This window comes from Artibeus jamaicensis, unplaced genomic scaffold (genome assembly GCF_021234435.1).
Source record: "Artibeus jamaicensis isolate MK-2021 breed Jamaican fruit bat unplaced genomic scaffold, CSHL_Jam_final contig_473, whole genome shotgun sequence".
Lineage (NCBI taxonomy): Eukaryota > Metazoa > Chordata > Mammalia > Chiroptera > Phyllostomidae > Artibeus > Artibeus jamaicensis.
This window is the reverse complement of record NW_026521851.1, coordinates 2,757,969-2,777,630: the sequence shown is the minus strand read 5'-3', so window position 1 is coordinate 2,777,630 and position 19,662 is coordinate 2,757,969. Positions and strand designations below refer to the sequence as shown.

The following is a 19,662-nucleotide window of genomic DNA, read 5'->3' as shown; positions in this document are numbered from 1 at the left end:
AAATTACTGATATTAACAAATATCCTTTTAACCTTGTATTGTTTCTGATTAAGCAATTCCAATTTTAATAAAACCCTATAATGAAGAAAATTAATTTTCAATGTTTATAGTAGTATTCAGGACAAGACTTCAAAAAGAGTACAGTTCAAATACTGAGTTCAGATTCAGTCTAAATTATGTAGCATTTTTCTACTAGAAAATAAATTATAACCTGGATTAATAACATAGGATTAGATTCCATTGCAGAAAAATTTTTATGCTCTTAACTTCTTTAATATCAGAAGCAGTACAGTCACTTATAAAGTAATGTTTTTAATCTTATCCTAGTGATCACCAGACTTATTCGCTATAATCTCACATCTCTCCTTTAATTTCCATTTTCATCATCCTTGTGAAAATCACAATTTCCCCAACCCAAGCTTTTCTTCATTTCCATTTGCATGAAATCTCTTTTTCTATCACTTTACTTTCAGTCCATATGCATATTTCAATCAGTTTTTTTCAGTCTCAAGTGAGTCTCTTTCAGACAGTATATGTAAAGATCTTGTTTTCTTCATCCAGACACCCTGCATCTTTGTTTTTTCTCTAGATTTTATTTACTCACTTTTAGAGAGAGGGGAAGGGAGAGAGAGAGAGGGAGAGAAACGTCAATGTGTGGTTGCCTCTCATGTGCCCCTATTGGGGACCTGGCCTGGGCACATGTCCTGACTGGGAATCAAACCAGCGAGCCTTTGATTCACAGGCCAGCCCTCAACCACCAAGCCACACCAGCCAGAACCACCGCATGTCTTTTGATAGAATCATTTAATTCATTTACATTTAAAGTATCATTGACATATGTATTATATATTGCTATTTTAATCATAATTTTTATTTTTTTCTTCGTAAGAAGTCCCTGTAACATTTCTTATAATACTGGTTTGGTGGTGATGAACTCTTTCAGGTTTTTTCTGGGAAGCTCTTTGTCCTTCAATTGTAAATGATAGCCTTGCTGGGTAGAGCAGTATCGGTTTTAGGTCCTTGCTCTTTATCACTTAGAATATTTCATGCCAATCCCATCTGGCCTGTTAAATTTCCACTGAGAAACTTCCTGACAGTCTTATGGGAGCTCCCTTATAGGTAACTAATAGTCTTTTTCTTGCTGCTTTTAAGATTCTGTCTTTAATTAACATTTGCCATTTTAATTATGGGACTCTCTGCACTTCCTGGGCTTGTATGTCTAGTTTCTTGGCCAAGTTAGGGGCCCTTTCTGTTATTGATGCAAATGTTGGTACACGTGAAGCGGTCCCCAGAGGCTGCTTAAACTATCCTCCTTTTTTGTTGCTGTTTTTCTTTTTGATGTTCTGACTGGGTGTTTTCTGCCACCTTAACTTTTAAATCACGGATTTGATGCTCTGCTTCATCTACTGTACTGTTAATTTCTTCTAGTGCATTCTTCATTTCAGTTACTGTATTCTTCATTTCTGACTGGTCCTTCTTACATTTCTACCTCCTCCATTTTTGTTTCCTTTCTCTATCTTAAAATTCTCATAGAGTTCACCCACTCTTCTCCCAAGTTCATTGAGCATCTTTATAACCAGTGTTTTGAACTCTGCACCTAGTGGGTTTCTTGTCACCATTTTGTTTAGATTTTTTTTTGGAGTTTTGTGTTTTGTTTAGGACTGTTTCTTTGTCTCCTCATTTTGGCAGCTTCCCTGTGTGTGTGTGTGTGTGTGTATATCTGTGTATTAGGTAGAGCTGCTATGTCTTTCTGTTTAAGAGATTTTAGGAAAGTCTGCAGCATGAGCCAAGACAGGCCGCTTATATAGAAAAGCCCCTGGAAGAAGCTTGGGTGAGCCTACAAACTGGGTGGTTGGAGGTCTCGGAATCACCAGGGTGGGTGAGCAGTGTTAGCTAGGCTGATGGAGATTCCGATACGGTGCTATAATGAAGCATACAGTCTTTGCCAATTTTAAAGTTTGAATATTAACACTGTGAAGATAATAAACAAAACCCTCATTTAAATCGGAGTTGGGAAGGCCTGCCAAGGGCTCACTCATGCCTGGCCACTCACCACCCCAAAGAGGAGGACGCACCACCATCACCTACAGGAGAGCACTTGTCTACTCGACTGCTCCAGCGGGAGGGAGGAGGACCTTCTCCTCACCGGACCACCCCTCAGCCAAGGAACAGCCGCCGCCCTGAGCACCTCCCAGTTTCCCCCAGGGTCTCTGATTACAACCTCCGAGTGCCCCCCTGTCTCTCGAAAAGAACGTTCCTCCCCTTGTTCCCAAACAAACCCTGGGAAGTATCTTGTCTATTTGTCAAGGTCAACAATGCCAACTTATACTGCAAGAACAAGAAATTAACAAAGTTGATCATTTTAAATCATAGTCTTAAAAGATATTATTAAAAGAAAGTATGTCCTTCATAAAACCTTTAAAAGTCCATTTATTTAACACTTCTTTTTGAGTGTCTATTCTAATGTAAAGCAAACTGTTGCACTGATTAATGTCACCGTTATGAATGAGGATAAATAATGAAGGGTCAGACACTGGCTCCCACTACAGTTTACTCCTGTGAACAACTGAAACCAGCTCTTCTGAAGGACAACTGGTGGACTCAGGGTGGGGGGCAAGGTTAGAGCTAGTTCAAGGTGCACCTCGGACTCTTCCCCGGCAGGATCACTGTGGGCCTCAGCCACTCTGCCGGGGGACAGGTCCAACCCTCCAGGAAAAAGGAGGGTGCAGTCCCTCCTGGACTGCATGCCGCCCACAGAGTCCACCCTAAAGGACTCTGCCTGGTCCGCCCCCCTCAGCCCTCTATCTGGCTTTAGAAAACCACCGTGGCTCCGCAGGCAGAGGCACACAGCAGCCCGACGCACCGTGGTCCTGGTCCGGCGCCTCCAGGCCGTAGCCACACCCCAGCAGCGTGCGCACCGCCTCCCGCAGGCTGTCCTTGTTGGACTTCTTGGTTCTGTCATCGAGAAGCGTGTAGGGGACGAGGCGGGGGTTTCTTCTGTTCTTTACGTCCTATAGGAAGAGGGGTGCCGTCATCGAGGTAATACCAACAACACTCAGAAGTGAGACAGTAAATACAACAGAATCAATAAAAAGCAATTAAAATCAATAAAAAATGCATCCTCAGATGAGGATGAAAAAGATACTACAAAATATAAAGCCCCTGAGGGTAAAGGCTGCCCCTCCCCCCTTCCCTTTGCCTTCTCAGGCTACAGAAGTCACCAAAACACAGTCAACACAGATTTCATTGAGTGAGTGACTGACTGTGTCAGTTTAAAGCCCACTCCACAAGGCCAAAAGCGAAAAGCTGCCACAGCAATGACAAAAGCGAGCCTGGAGGGTCTCTTTAACCATCTGCCCCATGCCATGGACACAGGCAGTGAGCCAGCGGAGAGAACACACACTTTCCCTGCTGCACAGACGGACAAGCCTTGGTTTCCAGAAGAGCCAAATTAGTGCTGGTCCCAGCGGCTTTAACTGGACAGTCTACGTAAGGCTACCGTCCCTCCTTAAGAGAAAATACGCTACGTTATAGAAGGTCATTCTATGCCTTCAGCAATCTTTGAAAATACGCACTAAGTTTACCCCATCAATCAGTGAAACCAGGTAATTCTACAAGCACAGACTTGACTACAGAACTGCTACGAAGGAGGGTCCAAGTTCAACTGTGGTCACCATGGTGCTAACAAAGACAGCAAATAGACCGTCTTACTGCCAGGCAAAGGACACTTATTTCAGAGTGAGCACGAAGCCTGCACCGTGGCTGGTGGAGAGGCACAGGGCCTGCAGGTCTTCAGGGCCCCAGCACTGCGGACGTCCCTTCTTTCCACTCACGCACTGAGACTCTGGGCAGCGTCCACTGACCTTCCCAAACTCCCAGAGGCACACGCAGTTCCAATGTACCTGGGCACAGAGGGGGCGGGGAGGCCAGGGGCGTGGGCAAACCTTCCCAACCAGACAAGCTCTGCAGTGCAGAGGGTTTGTCCTGGTTGGCAGGAGTGAGGAGAGCTGCTCCACCTCTGCCTCCTGCTCCCTGGAGACGTGCGCTAAATACCTCACCCCCAAAGCAGGAGCACCTGTAACACCTGGGGACACAGCCCCAAAGCTGCTCGGGATAAAGAAGCAGCGTAAACAGTGTTTGCAGCCTCCAGACTGGACCCAGTACCCCTGCTTTCCAACACGGCCTTGCCCCCACGCTCCTCCTGAATGGTGTTGGGAAGCCTGCTGTGGCTCCTGCTCTGGGACACGGTGTCCAGGAGCCTGACTGCGCCCAGCCCCTCCCAGGGTTCCATGCACACTCGTGTCTGAGCTCAGCTGTGCTGGATAGACAGAGAAGAGGCAGCAAGTCGACTGCTCTTGAGGAGTTACTGCTCTCGAGGAGAGGGGGTGCAAAAGCAGGCAGCACTGGGAGACTGCTTCCAACATGTGCCTGCCCCCCACCAAACCTGGAGGGTAACAGTAGGGAGCTGGGAGAGGGGGGACAAAGGGTGCAAGTGAGGGCTTGGGCCTCTCGGACAGAGCCTGTGACTTTAGGAGGCGGAGAGCCCACGAGTCCAGGAAGGAGCTCCGCCAGGAGGCAGCTGCAGAGAAACCCCCGCCCACCACGGAGCCCTGAGGTCTTCGAGGCAGAGGGAGCCCAAGGTGCATGAAAGGTCAGGTTCTCCCTGTCACTCCCTCTCTCTCCCTCTCTCTCTCTCTCTCACACACACATACTCCTGCTTACACTGACTCAGTGCTGACATTCTCATCAGACACAACTAGTTTAATTCAACATGGAAATACCCTATCAATGTATGAGGTAAAGCGAGGCTCTTCGCCTCCTCGTTAGCTCTCTAAATGACAGAAGTCAGTGCCTTAGAGGGATCAGAAACACATCTTCAAAGTATCACTTAGATTCACCCCGAACCACAGTCTAAGTGTCTACTAAGTACCAACCCACTTTACTCTGAAAACCTCAGCCAAGGCCGCCTGCTGCAGCCTGGCCGGAGGTCCTGTCACAACAGGGGAGAAAGGGGCGGCCCTCACCGGTGGGCTCTGTGGCTCTGGGTGACCCTCGCTCCCAGACCCTTGGGCACCCTGTGTGCCCATCCTTCGTGGGACTGTGAGAATTACAGCAGGAAACACCGGTGGAGTCCAGGCACGGGCACGGGCACCTGATACTGAGAGTGGGTGGTTGCACGGCATTTGTAGGTGCCAGGTGCTGTTGTGACTTAAATAAATTACTGATAAGCAGAACGGAGGCACAGAGAGTTTAAGTAGCCTGCCCAACAAAGGCCACGTGATTCCTTTAGAGGCAAGGCTAAAATTTGCTCTTAACCTTCACTATCCACCTCCTTGTGTGCCCCACGCCATTAGCGACTCTGCCAGTATTCCCGCTCACAGGGACCCACGGCTGTGAAGTCCAGAAACCTCTGGTTTGACCAAGTTTAACAAACATTGGTTTGTGGCAAAGCATGATCCGAATGGATGTGAGGCTGCCTTCGTTGCTCTTAGCACTGTCCCACCTGTCATGGGGAGCAGGTGAGCACCTGGCCTGCCGACCTGATGCAAAAGATGCGCAATGCCTCACGCCACTACTTGGAAGGCCAGGTACGCCAGGTCCTGAATGTCGCCTCGCCCCAGGGCTGCAAATAAGGAACCATGGACTCTTTCTATTATTTCATCTCTCTCCTGTTTCAAAAGTTCCTCCTGAAAGACACTCTCGCCAGAGAAATGCCCCAAAGCCACACTGTGCATCGCTGTCCTGATGACACTCGCTGCGCACTGCACCTCACTGCGCAGAGCTGTGGTCATCGCACAAGCTCGGGTCCGGCACTGAGCAGGTGCCTTAAGGTATTGGGATGAGTTTTTACACCATCGCTCTCTCATCTCTCCTGTCACAAACGGTGCTGCGGACCCCTCAGTGCTCCTTGGCCCACACCTGCAGCACCAAGTCCCCACGCACCTGCTGGATGCCATAGGTCCAGCCCTGCCGGATCCGATCCCGGGCCCACACGTTGTGGGCATTTTCTGCCAACTTGTCCACCATCGCTTCCTGAGACGGGGTGAGTTTGATAAAGCTCAGGTCCATCGGGGCAGGCTTGTACCCACTCGTCAGCTGGTAACTACGGAGCAAAGCAAGACACTCATGTAATTGGTCTTTCCAGAAAAGTCGAACCTTAAAAACCGCTGTGATGGCCTTCGCCTGGTCCCGCCGTCTTGCAAGTGTCCCATAAACCGCATGGAAGCCCCTGGTAACAGCCCGGTCAGCAGGCCTGGACCCTCTGACTGAAGACAGTAACTCCTCAGGAGGAAAGACCACATCTCCTTCATGGTGTAGTTTTCTCACCAATAAAGCGGAGATAAAACAATTCACGTATCTCTCAAAGCTGAGAAGGAATTATACTATTTGTGTTCCTAACAGTCCAGTCTTTTGTATAGTATAAATCAAATTATTGGTGATCAATCAGATCATTTGCTGGATTTCTCAACCAAAGTTCTCAAGTTTCAACTTTTAAATGTTGTATTAATGCGATGTTTTTAATAAAGCTGTGTATGCTTTCGGATACCATTCACGATTCTACAGAAAAACTCCAATGCGTTTAAAAATGACGTCCCTACTGTCATTCCCAGGTACATGGCTGAGAAAGCCCTCAGTCAGAGAGACTGGGAAATCCATAACCACCCAAACATCAGGAAGGCCTGGGTCTCCTAGGGACTCTTACCAGAGACAATTTCCATCCTCTGAGCTAGAGAGAAAAGGTAACAAATGAGTATAAGTTTTAATCTTTTAGAAGAAATACAAAATTGAAAATTTAAAATTTTCAACACATTGAGCTGGGCAGTAGCCCTGCCCTGCTCTGCGCAGACTCACAGCTGTGTCCTGAGTTGCCCCCCAGTTGGCACAGGGCCCGTGAATGCCCCTCCTCCTCTGTCACACTGATGCCGCCTTCTGCACTGTCACTAGGCCTGGCGGTCCAAACCTGTTCTGACCGTTCTCCTACCTGCCACTGTCCTTACACGAGCACGTGGCACATTCTCCTAGCCGCCACTGTCCTGACACCAGTGAGTGGCACACAGCAGCTCCCCAGCTACAGTGTTTGGAGGAGTTCACTCTTTTTGCCAAGCTAAGATAAAGATGCATGCCTGCCCATCTCAAAGGTTATCCTTTGGCACAGACGATTCACCAGATAACTACGCTAAGCTCTACAAATAAATGGCCCGGGCTCCGTCTGCTCCATTCTGCCCAGTCCTAAGCAAGAATCCTGCTGATCACTTTAAGGGCCCAACCCGCCTCAGGGTCTGAGCCTCCTGTCTGGCCCTGGTTTTCTTTGACACAATTCAGTCATGACAGCAAAGCCAAACGACAGTCCCAGAGGATCCAGTGTTCCCTCCCCATCGGGTGAGTGTCCCACATGTCTAGCACCCAGGCCGGCCTCTGGACAAGAAGGGGTTGGTCAGGAGGTGCCTCCCCCCAGAGTGCGTGGAGGTTTGGGAAGCTAACTATTCTGAGAAAGCACCTGGTCCGACCCACACCCTACAGCAACATAACCCTGGGGAAGGAAGGCTTAAAAGCCACCTCAGGCTCCAAAGATGGTACTTTAAAGATGGAGCGGGAATTCTGGGCACTGCCTTTTGTTTTGCTCTTGCTGGGGATGGCTGGGTTTTATCTGGGTTTTGTAGAAGATATGAGCTTGGAGAGAGGGAGCTCCCCCTTCTCCCAGATTGCGCAGCATCAAATAAAACCGTCTTTCCTTTCTCACCAGCCTCCGCCTCTAGAGTTTGCCTTTTGGTGGCAGCGGGCAGCCCAACCCCACTTTGATTCTGTACCATAGCAAACACAATTCTATTTCAATTTTGTTTTGTGGAGGTAACTAGAGTCCAGGGGTCAGTGACAGGTGGCTACTTTGTTTTTATCAACCACCGAACGCATTTCCAGGCCTGCTCTTTACCATGCACGGACCTCAGAAAAGTGGTTACACAGCCCTGAAGTTAAAATAAAGAAAAACGGACAGGAAACCACTTTTCCTTCTGACGTGTGTACTCCTCTAGCACCCAGAACGGCTGTCCGAAGTAGGTATTATTGGGGCCTGGCGGGAGAGGAGGACGTGGAGGTGCGCGGACTCTGCAGTCTGGAAGGGGGCCCCGACTTCTCAACAGGCAAAACCGATGCTACCACATTCACAGCCTCTGTCCCCTCACCTCAAAATGGGGACACCACCGCTGTGAACAGAAGGGGCCTCGTGCAGACACTGACCAGCTCAGGGGAGGCCTGTGTGGCGGCCTTACAAACTCAGAGACCGAAGGTAAGCACGCGGGGCCGTCTGAAATTAAAGTTTCTAACTAAGAGCAGTTCTCGGCACGTGGTCCTGTCCTGGGCGGTGTTTTCCCTGACAGAGGTCAGGCTTCACCGTAACGGAGCCTGTCCCTGCCTTCGTGCATCTGGGCTAACACGCCTTCGCCATGGCAGGGTAACCGCCCCCTCTCCAGGGCCCTCCAGGACCACCAGCACACCAGGGCAGACACCAGCAGTCCCCTCACTGCTGCTGCTGTCGTGTTAATTGTGGGCTACCGACTGTCCTCTACCCTCTTCCCCGCCCCCCCGTGTGAAGTGCAAAGTGCGAGTCCAGCATTTTACTGTCCGTCCAGTGACTTCATGTAACCCCCTTTCACCTGCTCATGTATACAGTCAAGGGCCAAATTGCCATTTTTAGGGGCATTTCCCAATCTGTTTAGATTTGCTTCCCAGCAACTGTCACCAGTTTGGTTCAAATAAATTCATAAAAATTCTCTCCGGATTTAAATGTTTCTTACGTGGACAATACCGACAGAATAGCTATTCCTAAAACACAGGGTCTGGCAGAAGTGAGGCCTGCTTGAGTGTGGTTGGTAGGATGATAGTATGGGTGTAATCGTTTATAGTTTTAATTTGAACATTTCACCTACAATGCCACATGGTGTGCTTGAGTGTGACATTGTTATGCTACAGAATTACATGCTCACAAGTTTGGAAAGATTTTGTAATAAAAAGGGGGCATTATATTGTGCCAGACCCTGTATATTTTCTTTGTAAAGCCAAATAAAATTATATTTTCTGGTAGAAAGAGGAAAAGCATACCCAATCAATCAGAAATAAGGGAATGTGTGTGTTGACCACAAGCAGACACAGGGAAAACAGCGCACTTTTTATAACATACTCTGCCCATTTTTCTGGGCTTCATTTCCTGTCTGTCTGTGAAACCATGGACTTGACATTGCTCCCCGTGGAGCACAGCAAGTTTAAACTCTGCATCCGAGCGGTCAGCTGAGTGCGAGCCATGCACGGAGGCCTCCGTCACAAGTTAGTCAGGGGAGCTCAGTCGGCGCATGGACTACTGAGTACCATCAGGCATTCAACTTACTTCTTGGGTAGCTTCATCTTCTTCACCTTTTCTTCAGCATGTTCATCTGATATACCCACGTGGCATCCTAATGCCAACAAAGTCCTGGAAAACAAGCCAGAGATGAGCACAGTTCCATCTTCACGTCCCCCCCAACCCAACATAATGGCAGATGGAAGTAAGAAACATCAGTCCACCCGAAAGCAGAGCACAAGGTGTGTGTGTGTGTATGTGTGTGTTTAAAAAACACTTACTTACTTACGAATTATTCACTTTTGAGTAACAAGTAAGACACAGGAAATGTAAGTGGCCCCAGGAGGAAGTTATTGAGAGTCGCCCTCCAGTCCCCTCGCTCTAGCCTTTTCCCCCTGAAGCACTGGCAGCTCCGCATTTGTCCGTGTCCTCCTAGAGTGCCTGCATATACTGAGGGGTGTGTAGGGGTGTGTGTGTGTGTGTGCACGCACATGTGTGTGTGGGGGGGGTGCAGGCTGTTTATTTTTTTTGCACACTGGGTACACACGAGAGACAGCTCTCTGTAATCTGCTATGTTGACTTCACAAGATAACTTTGAAATACTGTCCTTTTGAATAAAGCTGGTTTATTTTTCAACAGCTTGAAGTGTTCCGTTAGCTGGAAGTGCCGAAATGTTTTACCCAGTTCTCTGGGGTCAGTCTTCTGCTGTTGCCCCCAGTGCTGCTGGGAGCAGCCTCAGACACCAACGCCCGCCCTGGACCCTCCGCCTGCAGGACACATCCCCAGACACAGAGCTGCTGGAGCACAGGGTGCACATACTTTAAAGTTCAACCAGTGGTGGCGACGCTGACAGAGTGGAGATGACTCGGGTCCCCGCCAGCAGTGTGTGACACTGCCTTCTTCCTACGCCCTCCCCAACCAGTCACCAAACTGCTTGATCTTTGTCAATTAATAGGTTAAAAAGGTACCTCACCATAGTTTTAATTTGCACTTTTCTTAATTAATCTGTGCATTTGAGCACCTTTCTCATATGCTTAAGAGATATTTGCACTTTATTTTTCCTGCAAACGAATTTTTTGTTCACTTTTCTACTAGATTTAGTTTTCGTAATTGCTCTTCAAATGTTTGAGACATAAGGTGCAGATAATTCTCTCCACTCTGTTGCTTGTCCCTTTACCGTTTTGGGTGGGAACAATGGCAGCCTAGGCCAGGGTGGTACAGCATGGTAACTCCTTGCTCTTAACAAAACAGAAACACGGACCGGGTAAAAGCCTTGTTTCCCCCGTAATGTGAGCGTGTATTAGGATGAGTGACCAATGTGAACACATGCAGTTCCACAGGCCACCAAGGACAAAGAGGAACATGTGAAATGTTACTGTCTTCCCAAAAGTATTTTCTGAATCTTTCTATATTCACATTTAAAATGGCTTTCCTCCCTTCGATTCATGCCAGCTCACTCTTTCCCCTGCTGGGGTGATGGCGAACTTCAGGAGGGTGGATGGCCAACCGCCCCTGCACTGCGGCTCCGCAGACCCACGGCCCCGGGAGCTCCCCAGACAGGAGATGCCACACACGCTGTGTCTGGGGAAGGAACTCGTTCCCTCCCACTCGAGAGCCGCAGCACCCAGCAGCAGCAATAAAACCTTCTTTAATTAGTTAACTCAGTATTTCCTACAGATATAACAAAGGACCAATTTCCTTTTAATTTCCAGTCCATCGTGGTCTGATTCTCTGACAAAATACAATGAAATTGTTAGGGAAAATTAATCTTTCAAAATGAATAGGCTTTCATTTTGAAATACAAGCCTACATTTTTTGAGCTATTAGGCTCAAAAGACATAAAGTTGCTCCCTTCAACTGGTGTAACAGCTTCTAGACACTGGTTTCAACATCTTGGTTACATCACCTCCAGTCAGTAACAGTGTGTGACTGAGCAGGTCTCTGAGTGGCACTCTATCCAGTCACCGAACCCTCAAGTCCTGCAGTGTGGCGAATGTCTAGAGACGGCTCCTCGGAAGGTGAGAATGCGGAGGGTCCAGACGCAGGACAGCAGGGCCATGGTCTACCTCCCCACAGCCTGACCCAGGCCGCCTGTGCGTCCCAGGAGAGGCTCCAAGCAGAGGGGAAACTACTCAACAGCCTGAGTCCTTTCCGGAGCAGGCGGGAGGGGCACGTTCAGAAACTCACTTCAGGGTCTCCAGTGACATCTGCAGGTTGTAATTGCGTTCCTGCTCCGGCAGCTGGGAGAACTCCACCAGGCACGGGTGCTGCCTCTTGTTGTCATCTCTGACCTGCAACAGGACGGAGGGCAGCATGGAAGAGTCCAGTCTCCAGGTCAGACGGGGCAGTGGCCACCCCAACACATGTGCGAAGTGGAGGGGAAGCTGCACGGGACACCCAGCCCCACTGCCCATGTGACCTCCGCCTCCAAGCCTGGGTCCTACTTGCCTCAGGGCTAAAACCAGGCATCATGTAGGCCCTTTGGTTTGGCACAGCTCCTGGCCCTACATACACGCCTGCACTGCCCTGATGCCCACCCGCTGGCTCCCTGAGCACCTTCCAAACTTTCCTAAAGTCACACTCTCTCATTGAGGTTCATCCTGCCCAACCCCCACAATGTGACTATCTGCCCACCCACCCTACTCTTGTTTTCTTGGTCCATACCCCTTACCACCTGCTGACGGACCAGGACTCAATTAATTCTCAAGTATTTGATTTCCCTGCACCAGACCGTGAAGCCAGAGGGCCAGGGGTCTGGTCTGTTCTCCCAGGCAGCCACAGCACCAACAGCATGCCGGACATGCAGCACACACTCGGCACGTCCTGCATACTGACATGACGTCTACGTCAAAAGGGCGTAGTGACAGCTCGGCTGGAATGTGTAATGATATTTTAGTGTTTAGAACCGCACTTATCAGCCTGGCCGCCCGCTGTGAATGCTTCGAGGTGCTGCTGGCCCTCCCTTTCACTGCAGATGCCCCTCCCATGGTCACAAGTCACCCCATCACCTCAGCCACACTGATTAGCACAGTGCAGGGTTTTCCCATCAATCCTTAAACTGTTAGAAATCAGACTAAATTCAAGACATTGGAAGTGAATCATGAGACAGCTGCCCCGCATCACTGCACAGTAACCAGGCTTCCACCTTCTCAGAGACTGAAGTGGCGTAGGCCTCCAGGCTGGGTGGCACCTGGGGGACCAGCACGGGCTGCTAGGGAGGAAGTTACCCCCTGGGGATGATCACTGGTTCCATAAATGCCACAGAAAAGTACACAAACACTGCCAAAACTTTCTAAAGTCTTCAAGAAGCCCCAAGTTAAAAATGACATACTTGTTCTTTTTTTCTGGTGACTCTAACAAATAAACAGGATTTAGAGAAAGGATATGTTATATGCTTATTTAAATGTGTACCTCTACAGATGGTCTCATGGAGTGTAGGTTTAACAGGGTGTAGACTTAATGGGACATAGGCTGAGAGGCCCTGGGGCCCCGACACGCCTAGCTGGGGGCTGCAAAGGCAGCAGCACAGGGTTGAGAGTTATTCTGCATATCGGTAACAGCAGGCTAGCTTCACATCCTGTGTGGAGCCAGGGACATATGCATGACTTTGACCCAGGATGTGACTAGACGGGGAGTCAGCTCCCCCTTGGTTACGGTGCCTGCGTGAGAGCTTGGAGATGATTCACTCTATCCACACCTACCCAGATTAACAATGGCAGCCAAGAAAGGCAGAAGAAACCAGACTACTGGCAAGTGCGGCCAATTGTGGGAGGAGTCAGAAATGGGGTTACAGAGGAAGAGCTGCACCAAGATTTAAACCCAGGCAGGGCTTAACCACACGTTTTTGGGAGTGGAGCAGGGGCTCTCTTGACCGTGCAACTTAGAAAGAAGCAGGAAAGCAGGATGCAGCAGCCGTGTGGAGCTCTCTCTCAGTCACACAGTTTGAAAGGATGCAGAGGATTCCCCCGCCCACCATGAGGATGTGGTTTGGGATTAAGAACAGGAGTCTAGCTGAGCTATGGGCTTCTATTTCTTTTCCTGAGATATGGTCCCCTGACTGGCCTGGTTAGGCAAGGGGAGGCAGGACTGTGTATGTTTGTGGGTGTTTTATAGGGACTTTGGGATTTAATGGCAACATTCCACCATTACTCTAAACCTGTATAACCTTTGAGTAAACACTTCCTTTTCTTTTTACCAAATTCTGGCATTGAGAGCCACAGTTCCTAACACGGCAGCGGCAGGAAAAGACAAACCATAGTATAAAAGACCCTGGGGGTGGCTTCTGTAACAACGGAACCTAGGACCACAAAGTTTAACTCTGAATTCTGATTAACAATGGAACCTAGAGCCACAAAGTTTAACTCTGAATTCTGATTAACAATGGAACATAGAGCCACAAAGTTTAACTCTGAATTCTGAACCCGGATGTGAAAATGAACGTGCCCCAGTCTGGAGATAGCCCGCCGGTTGGAGTGGTTCCCACTGCCCATGCCCTGCATCCTCTCTGGAGTCCCCACCAGAACCAAAGACCAGCTGGACTTCCTCCCTGCTTACCCTCAGCCCACGAGGGACTCCGGTACACCTGTCGCCACGGCTCTCCACCCCCAGGGCAGGTGCACCCCACCTCTATCTCACCTGGGCCACCTTCATCCCCTCCCCGAGCCCCCCTCTAGGCTCACTGTCCCCAAACCCACAGCTGAGCTCCTTTCCAGTGCAGACGAAGCATGCCACCATGCTCCCTCCATCCTTCAGCACTCTTTACCCCCCACAGAAGAAACCCTATCCTGCCCCAGGCCCTTTATCCACCTGGTCAGACCTCCCACCTGTGCCCTCTGCCCCACTAGCACCACCTTCCTTGTTCTCTGACCAAGCTCCTGAGACGTCACCACAGTGCCCTAAACCCTAGACAGTCACACATGCAGGTCCTACACCCTGGCTGCAAGTGAACTGACTGACTCATCCTGCAGGCCCCAGCAAAGGTGCACCTCCTCCTGGAAGCCGCCTCTGGTTTCCCAGGAGAGACCTAAAGACACCCTCTCCACTCTGTCAATGCCCCTGTGAAGCACTAAATACACCGTCTCCACTCTGTCAATGCCTCAAACGGTCAGCCTGTGACTATTCGCATGTCTACCACCCAACTAAACTGGGAAGCTCCTATAAGGCAAATGGACTCAAAGTGGTAGTCTTTTATTTTTAAGACTCGAACACCAAGCCACAGCCAAGCAAACAGTAGGTATACAATCACTGTTAAAGGACCGGAGAATGCCAGGAATGATCCGCTGCCAGATCCCACAAACCAGAGCTCCTGTAGGACGCTCCTGTGAGGGACACCCAGAGACAGAGGACAGACATCCTCTGCAAAAATAAAAGCAAAAACCGACCTATTCAGCTCACTGAGACGTTTAAATTACTCTGAAGTAAAACACACTTGAGTCCTTCAGTTTAAATGTTAAAGAACACTTGGTATCAGCCTAAAATCAGGGCGTGTCTGTTTAGAGTCGCAGAGGCAACTTCTCTGAAAGGAGTCTTCAGGAAGCCTGTGAGGACGCAGGACTCGGAGCAACTGTCAGATGAAAGAAGGACATGGACTCTCCTCACGTGTGCATCTGAGAGGCTCCCGGCTTTGGGGTTTTCTGACATGACCCCTGAGCTGGGCAGGGCAGGGGCCCCAGGTTCAGAGAGACCATAGCTGCTGCAGTCAGCCTCGGGCCAGGGAAGGGACAGTCGGGGACAGCCATATCAAGGGCAGCATGCCTTCCAGGATCAGAGACTAAGAGGCAGCTCTGAACACAGCCGCAGGAAGAGGTGTGCGCAGAACTGAATTCACTGAAGAGCAGGCACTGGCCCTGCCCAGGCAGCTGGTTGGTCAGCACACCGTCCAGGTACCATGAGGCTGCGGGTTGGATCCCCGGTCAGGGCACGCACAAGAGTCAACAGATGAATGCACAAATAAGGAGAACAACAAGTCGACATTTCTCTCCCTCTCTCTCAAACCAAGAAAAAGTCCTTATAGGAGATCATTATAAAAGAACAGACACTAACGAGAACTTACGCTGTCCTCGTTTTTAAGGGAAAAAACTTGAGTCAGAGTTCAGTTGCAGACCGGTGTCATCGAGGTGGTCTGGGGGCTCCCACAGACAGCTGATGTCCCTGTAACCGCAGGGCTTTCTAAGGGGGTTGGTTGGTTTTCAGGGAATCTTCTTGAGTTTTCCTCACCTGCAATCATCTCGTTCTCATTATCACCTGAGGCAAACTTTGTCTGAAATTCAAATCCCTTATCTTGAAACTCACAGTAAAATTTGCCCATGATCCACTGGCCATTAATGATGTACACAGTTACAACATCTCTCTTTGGTCACTTTAATTGATGTTCAAATCTTAACTAGCATTTATACATTTCCCCAACTTGTTTTTAAGTATATTTTATTGGTTATGCTATTATAGTTGTCCCATTTTTTCCTCACCTTCATTCCTCCCCACTCTGTATCACCACCCCCCACCATCATTCCCCCAGCTTAGTTCACGTCCATGGGTCGTACATATAAATTCTTTGGCTTCTCCATTTCCTATACTATTCTTACCCTCCCCTTGCCTATTTTGTACCCATCATTTATGCTTCTTACTCCCTGTACCTTTTCCTCCATTCTCCCCCCTCCCCCTCCATGTGATCTCCATTTCTGTGGTTCTGTTCCTGTTCTAGTTATTTACTTTTGTTTTTGTTTTTTAGATTCAGTTGTTAATAGTTGTAAATTTGTGGTCATTTCACTATTCATATTTTTTATCTTCTTTTTCCTTTGATAAGTCCCTTTAACATTTCATATAATAAGGGCTTGGTAATGATGAACTCCTTGAACTTGACCTTATCTGAGAAGCACTTTATCTGCCCTTCCATTCTAAATAAAAGCTTTGCTGGATAGAGCAATCTTGGATGTAGGTCCTTGCCTTTCATGACTTGGAATATTTCTTTCCAGCCCCTTCCTGCCTGTGAGGTTTCTTTTGAGGCATCAGCTGAGTTTTACGGGAACTCCTTTGTAGGTGTCCCCTTTTCTCTTGCTGCTTTTAAGATGATCTCATTTTTAATCTTGGGTAACGTAATTATGATGTGCCTTGGTATGTGCTTCCTTGGGTCCAACATTTTTAGGACTCTGAGCTTCCTGGACTTCTGGGAAATCTATTTCTTTTGCCAAATTAGGGAAGTTCTCCTTCATTATGTTTTCAAGTAAGTTTTCAATTTCTTCCTCTTCCTCTTCTCCTTCTGGCACCACTATAATTCAAATGGAAAGATCAAAGTTGCCCTGGAGGTTCCTATGCATCTCCTGATTTTTTTGAATTCTTGTTTCTTCATTCTGTTCTGGTTGAATGTTTATTTCTTCCTTTTACTCCAAACCACTGATTTGAGTCCCCATTTTCTTCCCTTCACTGTTGATTCCCTGTAAATTTCCCTTTATTTCATTTTTCATAGCCTTCACTTTTTCCTCTGTTTTGCAACCATCATACTCAATCATTTCTGTGAGCAACCTGATTACTAGTGTTTTGAACTGTGCATCTGATAGGTTGGCTATCTCTTCGTCACTTAGTTGTATTTTTTCTGGAGCTTTGATTTGTTCTTTCATTTGGACCGTATTTTTTTGTCTTGGTGCACCTGTTAAATAGTAAGGGGCAGAGCCTTAGGTGTTCACCAGGGTGGGGCAACCCATATTGGGGATGCTATATGTAGGGGAGGGGTCCGAGAGGAAACAATGCCACTTGCTCAGCTCTCAGCTGGCTTTCAGTCACTTCCCCTACTACCCACAAGCAAGTTGGGTCCTTCTGGTGCTGATTCCTGGGTGGGTGTTTCTGTGTACATTCTATGACCCTGTGCGTCTCTCCAGGAACTCTCCTGTGAGGCTGGGGTTTCTCCTTCTGCTTCAGCCCCCACAGGTTTTCCAGTCAGAGGTTCTGAGGCTTTATTTGCCCGCACTGAACCTGTGGGTTGTGGGGTCTGTCTTGCTCCGCAGTGTTTCCTCCTGGTTCATCTGCACACAGATGTGGGGACCACCCTATTCCCCCAGCCGCTGCCTCTCATAGCGGAAAACTAGGTACTTAATACATTTTTGCTGAATTGACAATTATCTAACCCACAGGTGGCCAACACAAGGCCCACGGGCCGAATCCGGCCCTCCACTTTGTTTTATCCGGCCCGGCACCTTGTTTCTACTGGTGGCAGCACTGAGCTCCTTGCCCCTAGTGACGGAGTAGTTACATTGATACAGTCCTAAAATCACATTTGGCCCTTTGAAGGCAACTGCGAGGCTGATGTGGCCCCTGGCAAAAATGACTGGACAGCCCTAGTCTGACCGTCACTGACTTAATAAAAGGATCCTGTTATCAGATCCTGCCTCAGTAGATCTCACAGAGCAAAGCAGTTTGCACCAGAAGCTGGCAACCAGCGTCCCAGGCCTGGCCCGGCCTCCCACAGCTCTGGGACTGCTATCTGGCAGGTCACAACTGCGAGAATTCGAAGCTGTGCCATCGGCAGTGAAACTGATTAACAACACTGGGCCCTGGGTGCCTGTGCGAAAATTCAACCTCACACCCGTGAGAGTAGGTGCGACAAGGCAGAACTCTGAGTGCCTGTGTCCACACACCCAGAGAACAGGGTCTCCTGCAGGGTTACTGCGGCGGCAGCCACCAATGTGCTTCACTCGATGCTTAGGCAGCTAACTCCAACACAAGGAATGCACTCATTTCTATATTCAAACATACGAACATGTTACAGCCTTCTGGACGCTTAAACTAATAGTGTGATAAAAAAAAAAAGTACTGCCACAGTCCTGCAGAACACAGGTGCCCTGGGGTTAAACCAGAAGTTGCTTGGTTTTACTTAAGCTAACTTTTACTGACAAACTCCAAACTGAGTTTTGTTCATTTTTTTATCCTCACATTGCTTATTTATTTTAGAGAGTGGGGAAGGGGAGGAGACAGACAGAGAGAGAAATATCGTTTGGTTGCCTCTCACCTGCACCCTGAACCCACAACCCAGGCATGTGTTGTGACTGGGAATCGAACCCCAGACCCTTTGATTTATGGGATGATGCTCCAACCAAACCACAGCAGCCAGGGCTAAACTGAGCTCTTCAAAGTTAATCACTTGGAAATACAAGGTGTCATTCTTTCTCAGCCTGACCCCACTGTGAAGCCACCTGCGACCTCTGTTCATGGACACATGTTCTCCATGCGTGGGGACTAAGAGGAGGGTCACGTGAACTGACTTCTTTCCACATTCAGTTTTCACTTCCAACTTCACAGAGTTCTTTCTAAGCACCTTAGAAAGCAATGCACAGTGTCTGCCTATGTTAACCTTGGTTTAAAACCGGAACTTTCAGCTTAAAGATGGAAAACTGTTCAACGGTTGAGGTAGCTGAGCCTCCCCTTCCATGAACCTGCCAATCACAGTGTTCCCTCTCCAAGGAAAAACTGATCCAAACTGATGTGTACAAAAACATCAGTCCAGAGCACTCAGTTCACCACACAGCAGGAGGAGTGAGAAAAAGTCACTGGTATGTTTTCACAAGTTTGTGTTAACAGAATCTGAAAATAAGTTTCAAAACTATGTACCGGGCCATACTGCCAGCCAAGTTCAATTTTGTTCATAACCCAGAGCTCATGGATATTCTCTGCCAGTTTTTCTCGGATCCTCTCCAGGTGAGGAGGCAACACAATCTAAAATTGAAGAAGAAAAAGAAACACATAAGACAACAATACAATAAAACCTTGCTACTCATCTTCACGGTAATCGGACTAAATAGAACTTTCTCATACACCATTGACACGTGATAACAGAACTAGGTTCTAAACCTCCTAGTATAACCTGGATATAAAAATATAACTAGTTAGCTAAACATTCTCTAGGTACATTTTGGAACCTTTTTCTGGGGGACAGGTAGCAACTTAGGTGTCCAATTTATGGACCCAAGTTAGGAAGAAGGAAAACAGCTTGGTGGGGACAGCCGCTATTAAGGAAGAGGGCGCCACCCACCGGAACATGCGTTATTTAAAGGGGAACCGTGCGAAGTTCTCGCCCCAACCCAGCCATGTCCACACACTGCATTGGAGGCCACGTAGCAGACACCCAATTCACTGGCTCCGTGAGCCCAAAAGTCTGATCAGGTGACTTAGGTGTCCTCTTAACTCTGTTATTTTTAGTGGTTTCCAAACATAATCCTAAAGGGGGCAAATTGTTGCACGTTCCCAATATGAAGAGGAAGTTTAATGACTTCTCCAACAGGAACGTAAAATGACTTTCGAGGGGAGGTGCTGTGTCCCCCACAACTAGCCCCTCAGCAAACAGA

General features: G+C 48.5%; 1 protein-coding gene across 2 annotated transcripts in view; it reads right to left on the bottom strand.

Annotated features, from left to right (window-relative positions):
- RYR2 (ryanodine receptor 2) overlaps window positions 1–19,662 on the bottom strand; it is a 544,399-nt gene that overhangs the window by 200,439 nt on the left and 324,298 nt on the right. For both annotated transcript variants that reach the window (XM_053667877.1, XM_053667878.1), the window contains exons 22-26: window positions 18,929–19,033; window positions 11,519–11,622; window positions 9,380–9,463; window positions 5,944–6,103; window positions 2,864–3,011 (exon numbers count right to left, since the gene is read on the bottom strand). In XM_053667877.1, coding sequence (XP_053523852.1) covers window positions 2,864–3,011; window positions 5,944–6,103; window positions 9,380–9,463; window positions 11,519–11,622; window positions 18,929–19,033 — 601 coding nt within the window. The remainder of the gene's footprint in view (window positions 1–2,863; window positions 3,012–5,943; window positions 6,104–9,379; window positions 9,464–11,518; window positions 11,623–18,928; window positions 19,034–19,662) is intronic.